Source organism: Chelmon rostratus, chromosome 22 (assembly GCF_017976325.1).
Source record: "Chelmon rostratus isolate fCheRos1 chromosome 22, fCheRos1.pri, whole genome shotgun sequence".
Classification (NCBI taxonomy): domain Eukaryota; kingdom Metazoa; phylum Chordata; class Actinopteri; order Chaetodontiformes; family Chaetodontidae; genus Chelmon; species Chelmon rostratus.
The window spans coordinates 16826458-16842854 of record NC_055679.1 but is presented as its reverse complement, the minus strand read 5'-3'; the positions used below and the strand labels follow the sequence as shown (position 1 = coordinate 16842854).

Genomic DNA, 16397 nt, shown 5'->3' with positions numbered 1-16397 from the left:
ACAAGGCCTCCTCAGAACATTGATACAAAATATTTAAGATTTTTTGTGATCTGAATCATCCTTTTTGACAAATTGGTGACTTTGGGTTCTAGAAATAAAAACGGACCTGACCAGCAGCTTCCTGTGCAAAATGAGTGGAAAAGCACGACACCGGTATCTTTTGTAGAAAAATGAAAAAATATTCTCATTTATTGAGGTAATTTTCTCTAGAAAAAATGAGGTAACAATTTGCATAGTATAACTTCCATAAATTTACACACACACACAACACACACATCCATGGAGTAGTAACCAAAATGCCAACAATGTGTCACAATGTCTGACAGTGGAGGAAAAACATGAAGTGAACATGGCTGAGGTGGAGCATTCCTTTTCTTTTGAACTATTCTCTCCAGTATGGAGATAAATATCACAGTCTGTATACACTGCAGAGATCCTGTTAAATCTGGATATTGTACTGAAGATGGTAAAGAAAACACTATGTACACATACAGTACACACAGCTTCTTAATGATGGGAGGACAGTGAAATCTGTCCTAACTGCTGCTGGTGTTGAACAATCAGCGGTTGTATAAAACTTTTAAAACAGTCAATGGCCTCTTTTCTAAAACCTCTGAGAGGGATTGTATAAAAATACATTCATAATCGAAATGCTGGTCTGCGTGGGACTGCAGCTGTGCTGATTCCACTTTGCTGAATTGATATGAGCTATAAAAATAGATCTGCTTCGTGAACAAAAGGGCACTTTTCTAGCACACTAGTATCTTGTCTGGCTGGGGATGGTTCCGGCTCTGAAGACGATTACATTCTGGAGCAGAGGGGTGGCAGCATTTAGCCAAAAAAAAAAACATCCCTTTGGAAACTCTTTCGCCCCCCCTTGGTGAAAGAGGGAAGAAAAAAATAATAAAAAAAAAAACATCCAGCAAATATTGAACTGTTTTGGAAATGCTGAGAGGTTTTTCCATACACTCGCCCCAAGGCTTTGGCTTGAGGTCTGACAATATTTCCTGACAGACCCAGGAGTACTTCAGAGTGAAAAATAAACTTCCTGCCCTGCTTGTGTACACATCTTCATTTATGAAGAGTAAAAACCTATTCTGTAGAAATTAGTGCATTTCTGGCAGGACAGTGGCTAAAACCAGCCACGCTGTTAACATCTATCACACCTTTACCTGTCTAGAACACGGGGAGGCCATTTCTAGTAAGTGAATGACATGTTGCGACCCTAATATCCAGTTCTGTGACGACTATCTAAAGTGACTGAGGAACATTTCAGTTGATTTAAACAAACATTTACAATCAACAAGCCACCAAACGCAGGTAGGCAGACACGTGAAAACACCTGTAGAGGACACTTGTAGTCGTGCCCGGCCAGAGTCAGTTGGCTGCTACGGAGACACATCTTGGCTGATACTCTCTTTATAAAATACAGCTGTTCACAAATCACGAACATCACCATTTTGTTTAAAAATACCTACATATAAACACCATATACAAGAAGTTCATAAAGCAGAACCAGGTTTTAAAAAGGAGTCCTTCCTCTCTTTTTTTCCCTATTTAGAAAAATAGACTAAAAAAATCCTCCCAGGATATAAAATGCCCAAAGACAGAGAGGGAAGAGAGAAAGAGCGATAGGTGGGGCTGTGCTGATATCTTCTCGCTGAGTGGTCAGGCTGCAGCAGAGGAGGAGGAGGAGGAGGTTCAAGGGATTGTGGTCCTATAGCGGCCGGTCTTTGTCCTGAGTTACTCGCTGTGTGTAGAAGAGGATGTAGGCCTGAGCACGACAGACCTCCTCCACTGAACACACGTTCAGCTTAGAGTCATTACAGTGAACCCAGAAGCCTGGAGGAGAAAACAAGGAAACACTTATGAGGGCAGCACAAGAAGGAGGAGCGGTCTGAACGAACGGGAATCATCAGAGACACATGGAGATCGGTTTTCTCGAGCAGCGGCACTGCTCCACGCCTGAATGAGTGTGTTCACACTGGTATCCTGGTTTTGAGCTTGTTCAGGATATGCCGTTTACATGGAATGTGAGAAATCAGGTGCTTCACATCAGATCAGATCAGGTGTTTACAGGTTTTACAGTGTGAGGAGTCCTCAAAGTTAAAATCTCATTCATGTCAGATCAGTGGAGCAGATACCCGATTAGTCCTGAATAAGGAGCTTCTGTATTAATATATATAAAAGACAATATAAATAAAACATGCTGAAGTCAGAGGGCGACTGTTATTTTAACGTGTAAATACAGGAGGACGAGGAGGAGCGAATTCCAATGGCTGCTTTGTACGCTAGCTACTTTTAGCTGTTAGCCTCTTTGCTAGTGCATAGCAAAGTGTTCAAAGATGACTGAGCATTAGAGACAACACAGTAATAAACACTGCATTAAAGAAGGTGCTTTTCACTGATTGGCCACAGGAAGTGAAAACGTCTTTTTCTGCGCCAATGTTTTGGTTTTTAACACAACCCTTACGTCCCCCTTGTGCAACCAAACATCAGCACAGCTTTAGCATCAAGCTAGCGAGTTTCAACGTATCGTTTAGTGCGGACTTTGCACCGTAGCTAAAGAGAGAGCTCCCATACAGTTGGTGCAGCAGGCCACAGGTCTTCAGAAACCCACTTCAGTTAAATCGTCTTTACTCACCTCCTTCTGTGTTGTAGCAGTAGGAGGTGTAGTGGCCAGAACCGAAGCCCTTCCCATGATGCATCACCACAGCGGAGAGGTTGTAGAGGAAGTGCTTGGGGCGCGGCGAGCCTGCAGAGCTGGGGCTGCTGGGACCGGAGCAGGGCACAACTTTGGGCGAGGGCTCTCGGCAGCAGTAGGGCTCCATGTTGAGAAGCTGGTCGAAGCTGACGTGGACTCCGATCTTCTCCCGGTGGTTCCGCCCAGACCACCTGAGGACCAATCACAAGACAGAGTCAGTCAGCCAATCATTGTCTCAATCTCTGCACACATGTGGAGTCTGGTTGAAACACAATGCATTCCTGATTTTAGCCTTGAGGCTCTAAACAGGATTTATAAACCCAAAGTTTAGAGTTTTTGGAGCAAAAGGCGGGCTTTCTGCATGAAAGTAGCTGCTGGCTGTTGACAGTATGTAACAGTTCACTTCATTTTATATGAATGTTTCTGTTACACTTTAGCTGGAAAATTCACTTTGTGTCATCTTTCAGTTGATAAAAACTACTTGGCATCCAGTTCTGGCAACAGTCTGTTTGACTTTTTGATTTACGACTGTCATTGGCAAAGCAGCGCAAGGGAGTATAGGACAAATAAAACAAGCATATGCAGATTTAATCACACTATTTATGAAGTGTTTCCAGCTAATAACAACGCAGCTGGTAGAAGTCAGGCTTTTCTCATCCAGCACTGACATGGTTAGTGAGTTGATGTGTACAACTGTCCTTGCAGAATGAATTGAATTATCCACAGAGACTGACTCTGGCGGGACATCATCATACCTGAAGCGTTTGAGGTGAAGCCGCAGGACCTGAGGCAGTTTGTGGACCATCAGCTGTTTTTGTGCTTCGGTCAGGAGGACTGATTTGGAGGAGGTACGCCGTCGAGCAGCTGCAAACAAGAGCGTTAACACATGATCCAAACGTTACTCCATGATGTTATTACTGATACTGTATTTACCTAAATGCTGATTAAATATTTATCTGGCACATTGAAATAACAGCTGTAGCCTTCTTACAGTAATCTTGTCTCATTTCACAAACCACTTCATCGAAATGCCAGAGGCCCTGCTTCAAAACTATGAAGTTTAGAAGCAGAGAGCACACAAACCCAAAGACAGGCAGGTTTAATGTCTGCCTGTAATCACATTAGTCACAGAATTAACATTTATCAGTGACAGCTGACTGTCATGACTTGCTGTCGGCGCCGTTTGTCATTTTAACTGGTGAAAGCAACAGTCAGTGCCGGCTAAACACTGAGAAGCTGCGACTTGAATGTTTTGTACAGTGCTGATCAGAAAGCGAGGGGAGAGATTTGTTAAGCGAATCTGTGTATTTTTCCGACCTCAGTGTGTCCACCAGCGCTCCCAAATAAGTTTTCACATTCATGCACATTTTATCTGGCGCATGCAGCAAAATGTTTGCTCTGTAGGGCGTCATAGAGGACAGAAACAGTTAACTCCAGAGAAGAAAGGACCTGCTTTTGATATATTTTCTATGGCAGACTGGAGACTTTCAGCTGCATTATCCTCATACCTTTCTTCTTGCCATTGGTTTGTGTTCTAGTTAGGTAGGGTTTGTTTAGTAGGATACACACCATGCTAACAGGGCTTGAAATTTTGGCCAAAACTCCTTGGCTTACTCGCCATTGTGTGACCAACATGAGGACAGGACAGGGACCTGTTGCACATCTCCTCTCTCTCTTTGTTTCCTGTCACTACAATCACTTTCAAGACGTCAGCACACAGCAAGCTGGCTACTAGCTTGAGCACATTACTGCCACAATTAGTTATTAACTGTGCAACCATAATGTGCTACACTTAAAAGTAGACTGGGACCTTTGTGGCATTTCATCTTTCGTCATGCAACTTGGCATATGGGCTACCAAAATACGCAAGAAAACAGCCATTAAAGTTTGGCTTCCCAAACATGGCTGACAGTTTTCAGGATTCCTCACACAAGAATCAATGTTTGCTTGAAATGTTTGCAATGAACCACCAACATTTTGGGTAAGCAGACTTAAATGAGAAGATCGTTATCACTTCAACGTCTATTCACAAGAAAAACAGGTCCAGGACAAGCTGAGACTGAACTCAACAACTGGGACTGGAGCGGAAACAGAAGAGAGACCAAACCACACACTGGATTTGTGATTCATATCAATTCCAGATGTAAATGTGTTAGTATTAATGTCAGGTCTCTGAGTGAAAAGATTAAGTGTGTGTGTATGTTTACATTGTTGAACTCACAGTTACAGTGGTCACAGGCGTAGATGTTTCCTTCCAGTGCTTCAGTCTCTGTGAACTTGGCCAGCATTTCCGTCAGATGGCATGAAGCCTGAGCAGCCGACTCCCTGCTATTACTGTGGTACCTCTCTGGGAACTCCAGAGACAGATCCCAGAAAGGCTCCACAGTGTTGGAGCGATGATCGCAGGCCAGGCACGTCACCTGCACACGAGAGCCACGGAAATGAAAACATGAGCGTGGTCACGGCAGATGGATTTAATGCCATATTATACATACATTTTAATATTATTCTAACCCGACTTGTAACTGTTCTGACCTTTCTGCGTGCTCCTTCCCTGACTCTTACGCTCTCTCAAAACCATAAAAAATAAAATACAAAGAGGGAAATGGCTTTAATTTTCATATGTAATTCAAACTTCAACCTGCACACTTTATATGCAGTGATCACTGCCATTGTCAGCGAGTGCAAAGGCAGCCTGAGTCAGTGCTGTTAACAGCCACAGGGCCGAGATGCCCCAAACCCCTTCGAGACACACAGCCTCTATTCAGCAGGAGCAGGTGTCACAGTGTGTGCTCAGCCTCCACAAGTAGACGCTAATCTCTTGTCCTCACACTAACTCTCCACACCCCCTACATCTCTCCTCCATCAGCTACTTTAAGAGAAGCAGACCTTGTGAATATGATTGTATAAATCGAAATATTGTCATCGGCGGCTCAAATGTTTGTAAGTGCTAAACCAGGTCTCACAGTCACACTCTAAGGACATAAAAGATGACAAATGTTTACTTATTCTGGAGAAAATTAAGTATTCATGTGATGTTATACTTTCAGTCCCCCCACAGCAGCTGAGACACCACAGAAGAGGAAAACATAGTGAGCATGCACATACCTAAAAAGGTACTTTTTGTTTATAAGGGGGAAAATTAGTTTCATTAAATCATTAATCATTTCAGTATTAATGTATGTGCATTAGTTGGTATTTTGACTTTTTCTGTCAAGCAGATTTGGAGAATAGCTGAAAAAACACCACCTAAAGGAAGCAAATGTGCAATTAATTCAAGATTTTAATAATAATTACCAAAAAAATGGCCAGAAAGCTGTACCAATCAGTATTAGGGTTGCTAGTAATAATGATTGTCATTATTGATAAGATAAATGAGAGAATTAGAATAAAAAATATTAAAAAATGATTCAAAACGATCGATTATCAAAATAGTTAACAATTAATTTAATAATTGACGATTAATTGATTTATTGACTAATTGCTGCAGCTCTAGTTCTGTCTATGTAATATCAACATTACAACTTTCCAAAACAGTCAAAAAACAAAAAGGTATTCATTTTATTGTTAAATGACAGAGAAAAGCAGCAAGTCACTCACTCACACTAGAACATCAAACTGGACAATTTACAGCGTTTTTTACTATATCTGCTAGAAAAATGACTGAAACAATTAAATTATTAGCAAAAATGTGGTTGATTTATTTTTCTGGTGATCGACTAATTGCTTCAGCTCTCTTAAGGGTCGTCCCAAAATTCAATACTGTGTTTGGAAGAGAGTTTAGAAGAGTTTGGAAAAGTTACACTATCACCAAAAACAAGAAAACAGTCCCACTCAATCTTAAAAATACACTCAACATTTTTGACTCATGTCAGTGCTGGAAGCTTCACCTTCACTTTAAACTGACAGATGAATCCATTAAGGCCAAGTCCATGTGAATTATTAATTAGTGTTACAGTTCTGCCAGCGCTGATGATGGCTGTTGAATTATCCATGTAACCACAGTGTGTGTGGGCGGATCTTAGTGGGTTTATGTGTGTAGGCATCATCACGAGTGAGTCAGATGAAGCTTATGACCACTGCTTGCTTACTCACTGGTTAAGTGAAGGTGATTGCAGGTGTGTGTGTGTGTGTGTGTGTGTGTGTGTGTGTGTGTGTGTGTGTGTGTGTGTGTGTGTGTGTGTGTCATACCTGGCTGAGGAGCTGGCCATGAAAGATGGTGTTGACCACGCTGAGCACCTGCTTGATGAGTCGTTTCTGTGTCTGTGGGACGCCTGCAGTGGTTGTGTGCTTGCCTGTGCTCTCCAGCTCGTGCTGCACCTTGTCCAGCAGCTCACACAGGAACTCCTGAGCATCCTGCTGAGCGTAGCCCCTGAACGCCGGGATCAGCTGCCACACCGAGTGAAGCATGGCAAAAGGCGATACCAGCGCCCACTTGCCAGACCACATAACCTGGAACAAGGTGTGCAGCTCGTGGCAGAGAGAGATGTGCTTCGAGCTGGGTTCTTTGGGTTGTATGAGCTCCATGCTGCGGCCCCGTGAGGCCCCACCGCTCAGCCCTAGCCCAGAGCCTGAGCTAGCCTGGAATCCCCTCTTTTGGGTTAGGGAGGACCGGGATGAGGCCTTCCCTGCCAGTTGGCCGTGGACGGCAGATGCCAGCAGTTCTAGTGCCTGGGTCAGATCCAGTCGCAGAAAGCACTCCCTGAAGACATGCAGGTGGCTCAACACCTGCAGGATGGAGTTCATATAACAGGTGTTTCCTAAATTCCTCAGGCCCGTCACTCCAGGAGTAACTGTGGGACGACGCTTGAAGGGTGAGCCACCCTGTTTGGTATTCTGCTTGCGGCGAACAGGTGTTTGGGCAGAACGGGGGATCGCTGAGGGCGTTTTGGGTTTGGATTTGGTGGTAGAAGAACGACTCCGGGATTTGGGAGTTGGCTGGACCTTTTTCGTCCGTCCAGCTTTCTTGGGGGTAGCAGTGGCAGGGCTCTGACTCCTGGGCCTACGTGTGAGTGTCGGGGGCACAGCGGTTTTTGTTTTGTTGCATACCCTCTTAGATGGTGTTGAGACCGCCGCATCTGCAACTCTCTGGCTCTTCCAACGTAACCGTCGGCTCTTCCTGAGAGGGGCGTTCTCCAGCTCCTCTTGCAGCTGCCTCTTTAGAGCCCGCCTCCTCTCCCTTGCCTCCCTTTTCTGCTCCTCCTCTTCCTCCCTCCTTCTCTCTTCTTCCTCCCTCTTCTTTCCACATTCAGTCAGTCCAAACCAGAAGCGGAAGACGCGTCCCATAAGCGCCCTGCGCCGATGCCAAAGTGCAGTAAACATCCTGTCCTCGTCTCTCAGCTGCAGCTCGCGGGCACCGGATGGTATGACGGCATCAGGGGCGGCGCTAGCAGAGCGGAGGGTGCGCCCACTGCGGGTGGTAACCTCATAGCGCTGGCTCTGGATGGCGCTGAGCGTACTACGAAGCAGCTTCAGGTCTCCGGTGGCATTATCATTCAGGACATAGTCGTCACACAAATAACAAAAAACGTAAAGTTCATTAACCTCCATTGCCAAGGGGTGGCGCTGCTGCTGGAAATGCTGCAGAGCATGTTCCTCGATGTAGCGCCCACATGCCACATGAGCACAGCCCAGGCAGGCCCATATAGACTCGGTGGTGTTGCAGTCCACGCAGTGCCACTTCTGGGGGTTGAGGATGGAGTGGTCTGGGGCCAGCCGCAGCCGCCCCACATGCTTACACCTGTCCATTACACACGCCGGCCTGCCGAGCTGGCTGGCTGGCTGTGTCAGTCAATAACTGACCGTCTGTGTGTGAGTCTGTGTGGGTGTGTCAACGTTTCACACTAGCTTCATATCACCATGGTGACCATGGTGAGCTGAGAAATGGGACCCTCCCAGGGCATGGTTGTTTCTAGAGGAGAGAGAGAACAGATCTGGTTAGTCAAGATGAATAGATGGGATAAGAGAGCAGGTGTAGGAAAAATAAAAATGAACCTGTCCTTCAAAACGGAGTGAGTGAGATCTTGAAGTTCAAAATAATTAAAACTGCCATCTACCCAGACAAGCCACAAATATAGCCAATATATATTGGAAAAAAAAAACGAACATTTGGTGTATTTTTATGTCATAATGACATCCTGTTCTTTTCTTGGAAACACATCAAACCACAAAATAGAATAATTATCTCAAAGCCACTACATCGAACTTCCCATGGCTCTGTTTTATGAGGCCATAGCTACATACCATAAACTGTGGCAAACTGCCAGGTGGCGAGCAAGCTATAAGATTTCCTAACAGAAACATTGGCCAACAGTTAAAAAAAAAAAAGGTTGATAAACATGACTGAGTGTCGCCAGGCACATCCACTAAAAACAGAAAGGTGTGTAAGTTAGCATAGGCCGTTGAAGCTGACAAACCTTGGAGCCTTTCCAGAGATAGCAACTAAGCGATAAAAACTCAGCCGACAAAGTGACAAAAGCCAGGTTGACTTCACAGGGACATGAACATATTTCCCTCTAACAAAACACTCAAATGTGCTGGACAGAAGTTCCAGGATTTGTCTCTTGGTGCAAGCTCAGCTTCTCTTCAACTGCTAAAGAGTTGTTAAGCAAAGGGCTGTTGTTAGGTTTACTGTTAGAAGAACAAGTAAACTCGACAATCAGTCTCCGTTTAGCCTCCTCTGGCTCCTTTTCACAACCCTGGGGGTTGGTGTACCTCAGCTGAGAGAGCAGGGGTCCTTGAGTGGGCTGAGCGCTATCAACCCACCCACTGAGGTCAAAGAAGTAAGATTAACCAACAAAAGGGGAGCTGATCCTGCAAAGTGGTGCAGCCTTCGTGTGGGTCCAGACCTACCTTTACTGAGAAATGAATGCATGGCAATCGAGGGAACGAAACTGACTGATAGGCGACAGAGAGGGAAAATGATTGAGGCACTAGAAGACAGGAACGACAGGAAGGCAAGGAAACATGAGGTTTCTAACTTCAGAGATGTCGTGTCTCTTTCTGCTGTATTATCCCCTCATTGCATTAAACAGTAAGCAGCAAAGCAAGCTGAAAGGGTTCAGGTGAAAGTAGGTGTTTGTTTATCAGTGATATTGTGGGAGTGGGCGTGTTTATTCAATAAGTGTTCATCAGATTGTGCTGCCATGACAGTGTGCAGCCGTTTTGATATAAATAAAACCTCATTACTGTCAATGATCCAAGACAGACGCTGTTGAGTTTAAAACTATCCCAGAGGCTTGTTAAGATTGCTAACTCGTAGAGCAAGAAAGCGTTGCGGGTTGATTTGTCATGAGGTATTATAATAATAATAATCAATAAATGTGCAGAATAACGTGGCACTTTGCTTTGCTGTCGTTCTAGTCAGTGACTTCAACGTCCACATGAGAGCCTCACATTAAGGGTTATCCACACTGTACGTTACAGTCATCACCACAGTGCTTCAGCGATAAAGTCGGTGAATTGGTTTGTAAAACTGAGTAACAAACAGTGCGAAGACTCTCGGGAGAGTTGTTGCATAGTTTCTGATGTCACCGAAGTTTTATGAGCAAGTTAGCGCGCTTTGCCTGGTTTGTCCTTGTGACTGCATGGTCTTAAGTGGCTGAACACCCCACAGCCTTACGCTAACACGGGTTTAAGAAGTCACGACAGGCACCATCAGCTTGTCTAACCTTTCAACAAACTGTACGACAGGACAGCAAAACGAGCCCAACCACAAGAGTCGTCAAGACAGCCCAACTTTAAAGTTATGTTACCTCTACAGCTACTGTTAGCTAGCCACCGCGAGCGTGTAATTGATACAGCTATGAGGAGTTGCGATTACAAAACACACATCATTTCCAAAAAAAAATCTAAATCACTATTAAAACATTGTGTAATAATTGTCCTAACAGCGTAAAATACAAGTCGACCATACACTTACAGGCTCCAGTTATGGTAGTTCCAGTGTTTTTATTGTGTTTATTCAAAAGATTAGTGATCCCTAGCTGTACTGCTAACATTAGCCTAGCAGGCTAGCTAGCATTAGCCTGCCAGGCTAACTGCGATAATCCCAACAACTTCATGCGTACGCCGGAGGTCAGCTCCCTGCGGCAGGCTCGGCTTTAAAACCAACCTGCTGGCTGCGTTTGTACAAGAACAAATACATCATCGACTTCACAGTTACACATTGTTATGAATGACTCTATATCAGAAGAAAACAGCATACCGAGCCTCTCCTTCACGGTAGTAACTCCTCTGTTTCTAAAATGATCGCCATCTTGTCGTGTCGCGTGGTGTTGGCTCGAGCGCGTCCTCGCTACGTGACGTTGTTGTTGTTGTTGTTGTTGTTCGTGTTGTTGTTGTTGTTGTTGTTATTGATGATGATGGCGAGGGCTCAGAAGATATTCACTTATCTTAAAACATTTTTTGTGTATTCAAAGCCGCATTATACTCTCATTTCACTACGTTTACTTCTGTTTGTCATTTATTACTTTAATATCAGACTGTTTGATGTTGGTGTTATTGTAGTTTCACAGATTTTTTTTACCACGTGTGTTCAGTTTTCCTGTCATTAGTTGCATTGTTGTACTCTGGTCTACTTACATGTAGTACGGTTAGTTGTTATTTGTTGTGTCTCACTGTCACTTTCATGAAAACAATCAAAAAGCCAAAAGGGGACTGGAGCAAATCACTGCTGGGCACTGATGAAAGAGAAGTAGTGCCATTGTATACCGCTAGAGGGAAGTGTTGCATCATTCACTAACGACAGCAATACCACAGCGTTTAAAAAAAAGTACTGAAATGCAAGTAAATATTCTGCATTTTAAAGTTATCTTACATAAAAGTACAGAAGCATCATCATCCAATTATGCTGTAGACGATCGAGGTGATGAATATTAGAACAGCTTTATGTAGTTTCTAATAGTAGCTTGATGTTGATTTTGATCACGTGTTGTCTGTAAACTCTCCAGGTGTCTCGGGTAAATAATGTGATGCTGTAACTGTGCCAGGTGGGTCTAACTAGCAGTGGAAAGTGACCAAGTCAAGCATAGCCAGTCTTAAGGTACTTGTTGTTTATTAGGTTATTTTAATTTTCTGCTATTTTATACTTCCACAAATAAAGTTGTTTGTTACCTCACACATTTAGATTTTGCATAAAAAACAGATGATCATCTTATAAAATAATGCATGGATAAAGATCAACCTACCTAACAGTATGTGATCTCCCACCTGACCATTAACGTCCTCCTTACATGTTAATGCATAAATAATAATAATCTATTCATACAGAATATATAATCAAACAGTGTGAAAGGGGCCATTCTACTTTTACTTTTGATACTAAACACATTTTGCTGATAATACTTCTAAAATTACAATGTAGGACTTTATTTATAATACAGTGTTTTAACATTTTTACATTGATACTGCTACTTTTACTAATAAAAACTAATAAATGATCTGAATACTACTGTCTTTAACGCTGAAAAGCCCCTTCTTTGCCATTTTCATGGATCACAAGTGTGTATGTGTATTATCTTTTGCCCCATGGCCTTGTGGTTGTACCTTTTGGAGGTATTTTAAAGTCTTGTGTGCTGCTGTGGGATGCAGGTGTAGCACTCCATGCTGGTTAATGGGGGCTGATGGCACTCACTAGATGTTATCAGTGCGTAAGACGTTGTTTTTATAACACAACAACTCTTTCTGCCATTAAGTCTCAACTCCATCAACCAATATGACAGGGGAAAATATAATTACTGCTTAAGTGTTGTTATCATGACACATTGTGAATCCCTGAATAAATATTACAGTAATTTCACATCTCTGTTAGAGAATAAAGGGAAGATTCAATTTACATTCAGAAAGCTGTGCCTGAAGGGGGACTATTAATCTGAACACACGCACCCTGACTGCATGTGAAGAATCCCTGTCATGTACTGATTAGTGGCAAACTGATCCATACAAGCCCCGTTAAACCCCCGCTGAACAGGGGGAGTGTGGTAATAGGTGTGTGTTTTCATGCGAGTGTGTGTGTGTCAATGGAGCAGAGGTCTGTGTGAGGGAGATTAAGGGGCGTTTGTGAGTGACTTAAAGAAAGAGGTATGTGTTGATGTGCCATGCGATGCCTGTGAATCACCTCTAATGTTTTTCTCCCTCTATGTCCCCGGGCCTTCACTGCCTTCATGTCCACACATGCTAACTCTCCCTCCCTCCCTGTCCTCTTTTCATCTGCACTCTCTCATAAACACACACACATTTTCCTATTGCTATGCTTCTGAGGACCGTATGTTGAGTCACTAACTGAAATTTATTGCTCAATTTTGGAGCTTGGCCTTGATTTTGGTGCTTCTTTTGGCTCATTTACGGTATATTTACAGTATGGTTCAGTGACCCCCTTTCTCACGCAACCTTGTTTTCATCAAACAAGCTGATAAAACCCAGTGTACACTACCTGTCCTGCATCCGACAGTAAACAGATAAAGTCAGCTAGAAGCTAAAAAATCACATATTTTCCCAGCAGTTTGGTGGAGATTGAAACTGAGATATATTGCCAGTGAATATTGCTTACGATCATCAGGTGGCCAGAAAAATGACTCATATGGGATGATAATGTTCTGTGTCTGCTGAGTGTGTGAATAGTATTTACAGGCACATTAGCTCTAACATGAAGTTTTCCCGCCACCTAGTGGTCAAAAATATGGCACATAACCTCTGTAAAATTTACCATTTTTACACTTCACTTTCTGTAAGGATCAAACAAATGAGACACGACATGCCAATAAGTGAGATTTAGAGATGCTGATGGGTGGATTTTGTTGTCTTTGGACAGAGCCAGGCAAGTTTCACACTGCTGCCAGGCTTTGTGCTAAGCTAAGCTAAGGTAGTGGCTCATCATGCAGAAATGTGAGGGGTGTCAATCTATCTATGTAATCATCCAGATCTCAGCAAGAAAATAAATGAGCATATTTCGCCAAATACCAAACTATTCCTTTAACATTTGCAGGTCTAAACAGCTGGTTCTGGCACTAAAGGTTATGTTTAGGGCAGCAACAACAACGTTTTGTTTTGAGTACATATACAAACCGGTTTGTATGACTGAAGAAGGGACGTAAATCCATCTGCGGTGGCATCGGATAAGAAAGACAGGACTGTTTGCTTGGGAGATACAGTAAAAGAAAGAGAATCTTACACATAATTGTGAATAAATCCTCCTCAGTAAACACGATATGTGAACAATAAACTCAAGTCCTGAAGTCATACAAGCCTTTTGCCAAGGTGAGGACACACAAAAGCCCTCAGAAGAATAGAACTCCACAAACGCACGGAGAGAAACATGCAGCTTTGCAACCTGTTTTCATTGAAAGGTGGTTGATAATTTGAGTGAAAGGAAGCCATTCCGGTGGTTTCATGGTGGTGTTAACGCAGCTGGATACGGTGTTGGTTTTGTGGCGGGTGAAAACACAGGTGCCGGCGAGGCCAGGGGAAATGCTCTACACCCTGTAAACAAACACATCTCCTGTAATTTCTGCCCTGAGACCTGCAGCCTGCCTGCTCTGCTCGGTGAGGCCGAACGTTAGCGGTGGATACTTGACAGCTTTAATGTGTTTTTTAAAGAGTGTCCCGACTTGTCATGAGTGCCTGTTTTTCCTCTGGAACTGTCTGTTGCCACGTTGACGTGTGGGTCCGTTCATAATGGCTCGATGACATCAGGTCGATGTTTGCGTGGCTATATAATAATCGGCAGTAGCGTCTCAATCACTCTGCTATGTCAACATCGTCCTCCCTGTTCTGGCTTGCTCCGGTGCTCGTCAGGTAGAGAGACATTCCTGATGCGTGTCTTCATGCATGTGTGCGTGTGTGTTTTCGTGTGCAATTAAGTAAAACGAAAAAGCGTGGCTGGTTTCTAAGGATGCAGGTGAAGGACTTCAGTGAAGGAGTTTCAGTCTGGCTTCCTATACCATAATCTTCTCATTTCCTCTGTAAGTGAATCACAGCTGATGGGATAATACTGACCACATGACTCACTTATCCAGCACACACTTCCTCTGACATGCTGCAGAGAAGAAATCCCCTCCCTCCATATTCTCTGCTTTTATTTTACTCCTTCTGCCCTCCTCAGGACCTCTGGGTGCTGGTAGCTGTGTGACACCCATTGCAGGCCAGTTGCGGGGCGTCTGTCTCAGGGTGATGGGTGCTGCCGAAGAGGGGCATTGTGACTCCCAGCGAGAGGAGGGGAGGGTCGGGGGGGGATATTGTCCCCGAGCCTGCGGGAGCTGCCATGCACTCCGAGGCCAGTAGCAACGCAAGAATGCTGACAGGACAAAGGCCATAACTCCATTCTATAGCAACACAAGCGGGGCATTGTGTTCATACAGGCACGCACACACACGTATACACACGCATGCATGCATTCGCCATTACTACAATAACACATACATAAACTATACCCGAGCAAACTATGCATCTGTGCAAGCATGCCAAACACTCATTCATCAACTAGTTTCCCACACCGCGTAACCCCCCACAGGACATCTCCATCACAGGCTGAGAATGGCCAGTCAATCTGGGGACAATTAGTGAGCGAGCGAGCAAGAGAGACAGAGACAGAGAGAGAGAGGGAGAGAATGAGTGGAGGTCCACGGTTCAGCTGCAGCAGCTCATGTGTTTGTGGCTCCCTGTTGCGGCTACGCTTCAAGGACGGTTCCCACCACAGAAAACACCTCCTTCCCCGACTGACCTGCAGGTCTGCACTGAGCTGTTAGTGGAGAAGGTCCTCAGGTATTTTAGTTGAGGAAAAGTAGCAATATAATGATGACAAATTACTCCATTACAAGTAAAAGTCCCGCTTTCAAGAACTTACATAAGTGGAAGTGCAGAGGTATTATCAGAAAAACATGTTTAAATGATTAAATATTACTTGACATATTATCATGTAAAACATTATTAGGTTCTTAATACTGATGTGTAAAGACCATTTTACTTTCTATACAGTTACTTCAGTGGTTCCCACACTAGGGGTCAAGCCCCTTCCAAAGCGTCATCATAGAAAACAGACATGTTATTAGAGAGCTACTGCACTGACTTTTTGGACTCTTCCCTAATCTATCTGAGCCACCAACAACTAATAAAGTGTGTTTCCATCCACAAAAAGTGGAAATATCGCAAAACCGTTGGTGTCAAATGCTACAAAGGGAGATGAAAACATCAAACCTGTGCTCTTCTGTTTACATCACCTCATTGTGCTCTCTTCTTCTTTTGCAGCAGTATGTTGTCACTCGATGAGTTGAACTCGTAACGTTCACATAAGAGTAATAAATGTGCATGAATTAACTTTTTTTTGCAGATGTGCAGACGTCTGAAATGTGGGTCACAGGCCATAAAGGTTGATTTTAACAAAGCATTGTGTTTTATAAACTTATAATATGCTTTTTCAATGTAAAGTATTTAAGTAACCAACTGTAAGATAAATGTAGTGGAGTAAAAAGTGGATTTTTTCCTCTGAAGTTTGGTGGAGTAAGAGTATAAAGTAGCACAGAATGGAAATACTCAAATAAAGTACATGTATAGTACTTGAGTACTTAGTTACTTTCCACGCCGGGCACCGAGGCATTCCCTCCAGTCACATTCCTCTTCCTGTATGCACTCGTTCACCCCTTCCCCTGCTGTCTGAAAACAGCTTGGCAGAGACTAGGAGGAGCCGTGACCCCTCTGC

At 43.7% G+C, this 16397-nt stretch overlaps 1 protein-coding gene across 2 annotated transcripts; it reads right to left on the bottom strand.

Annotated features, from left to right (window-relative positions):
* Window positions 1–164: 164 nt before the first annotated feature.
* Window positions 165–10994, bottom strand: usp44 (ubiquitin specific peptidase 44). Of its 2 annotated transcripts, none has more exons than XM_041963700.1 (6): window positions 10911–10994; window positions 6896–8615; window positions 4926–5124; window positions 3460–3568; window positions 2645–2895; window positions 165–1842 (listed from the first exon to the last, which is right to left on the bottom strand). In XM_041963700.1, exons 2-6 carry the CDS (start codon window positions 8450–8452, stop codon window positions 1718–1720), a joined length of 2241 nt encoding a protein of 746 aa, XP_041819634.1. In that variant the 5' UTR covers window positions 8453–8615; window positions 10911–10994; the 3' UTR covers window positions 165–1717. The 2 variants fall into 2 exon arrangements, with proteins under 2 accessions (XP_041819634.1, XP_041819635.1); XM_041963701.1 differs by lacking the exon at window positions 10911–10994 and adding an exon at window positions 10626–10759.
* Window positions 10995–16397: the final 5403 nt, after the last annotated feature.

Coding starts and splice junctions, on each gene's coding strand:
- usp44 (XM_041963700.1), bottom strand. CDS start 8,452: ATGGACAGGTGTAAGCATGTGGGGCGGCTGCGGCTGGCCCCAGACCAC. Junction 5,125..6,895: donor ATGGCCAGCTCCTCAGCCAG/GTATGACACACA, acceptor TCTCGTGTGCAG/GTGACGTGCCTGGCCTGCGA. Junction 3,569..4,925: donor CGCCTGTGACCACTGTAACT/GTGAGTTCAACA, acceptor TCTTGTTTGCAG/CTGCTCGACGGCGTACCTCC.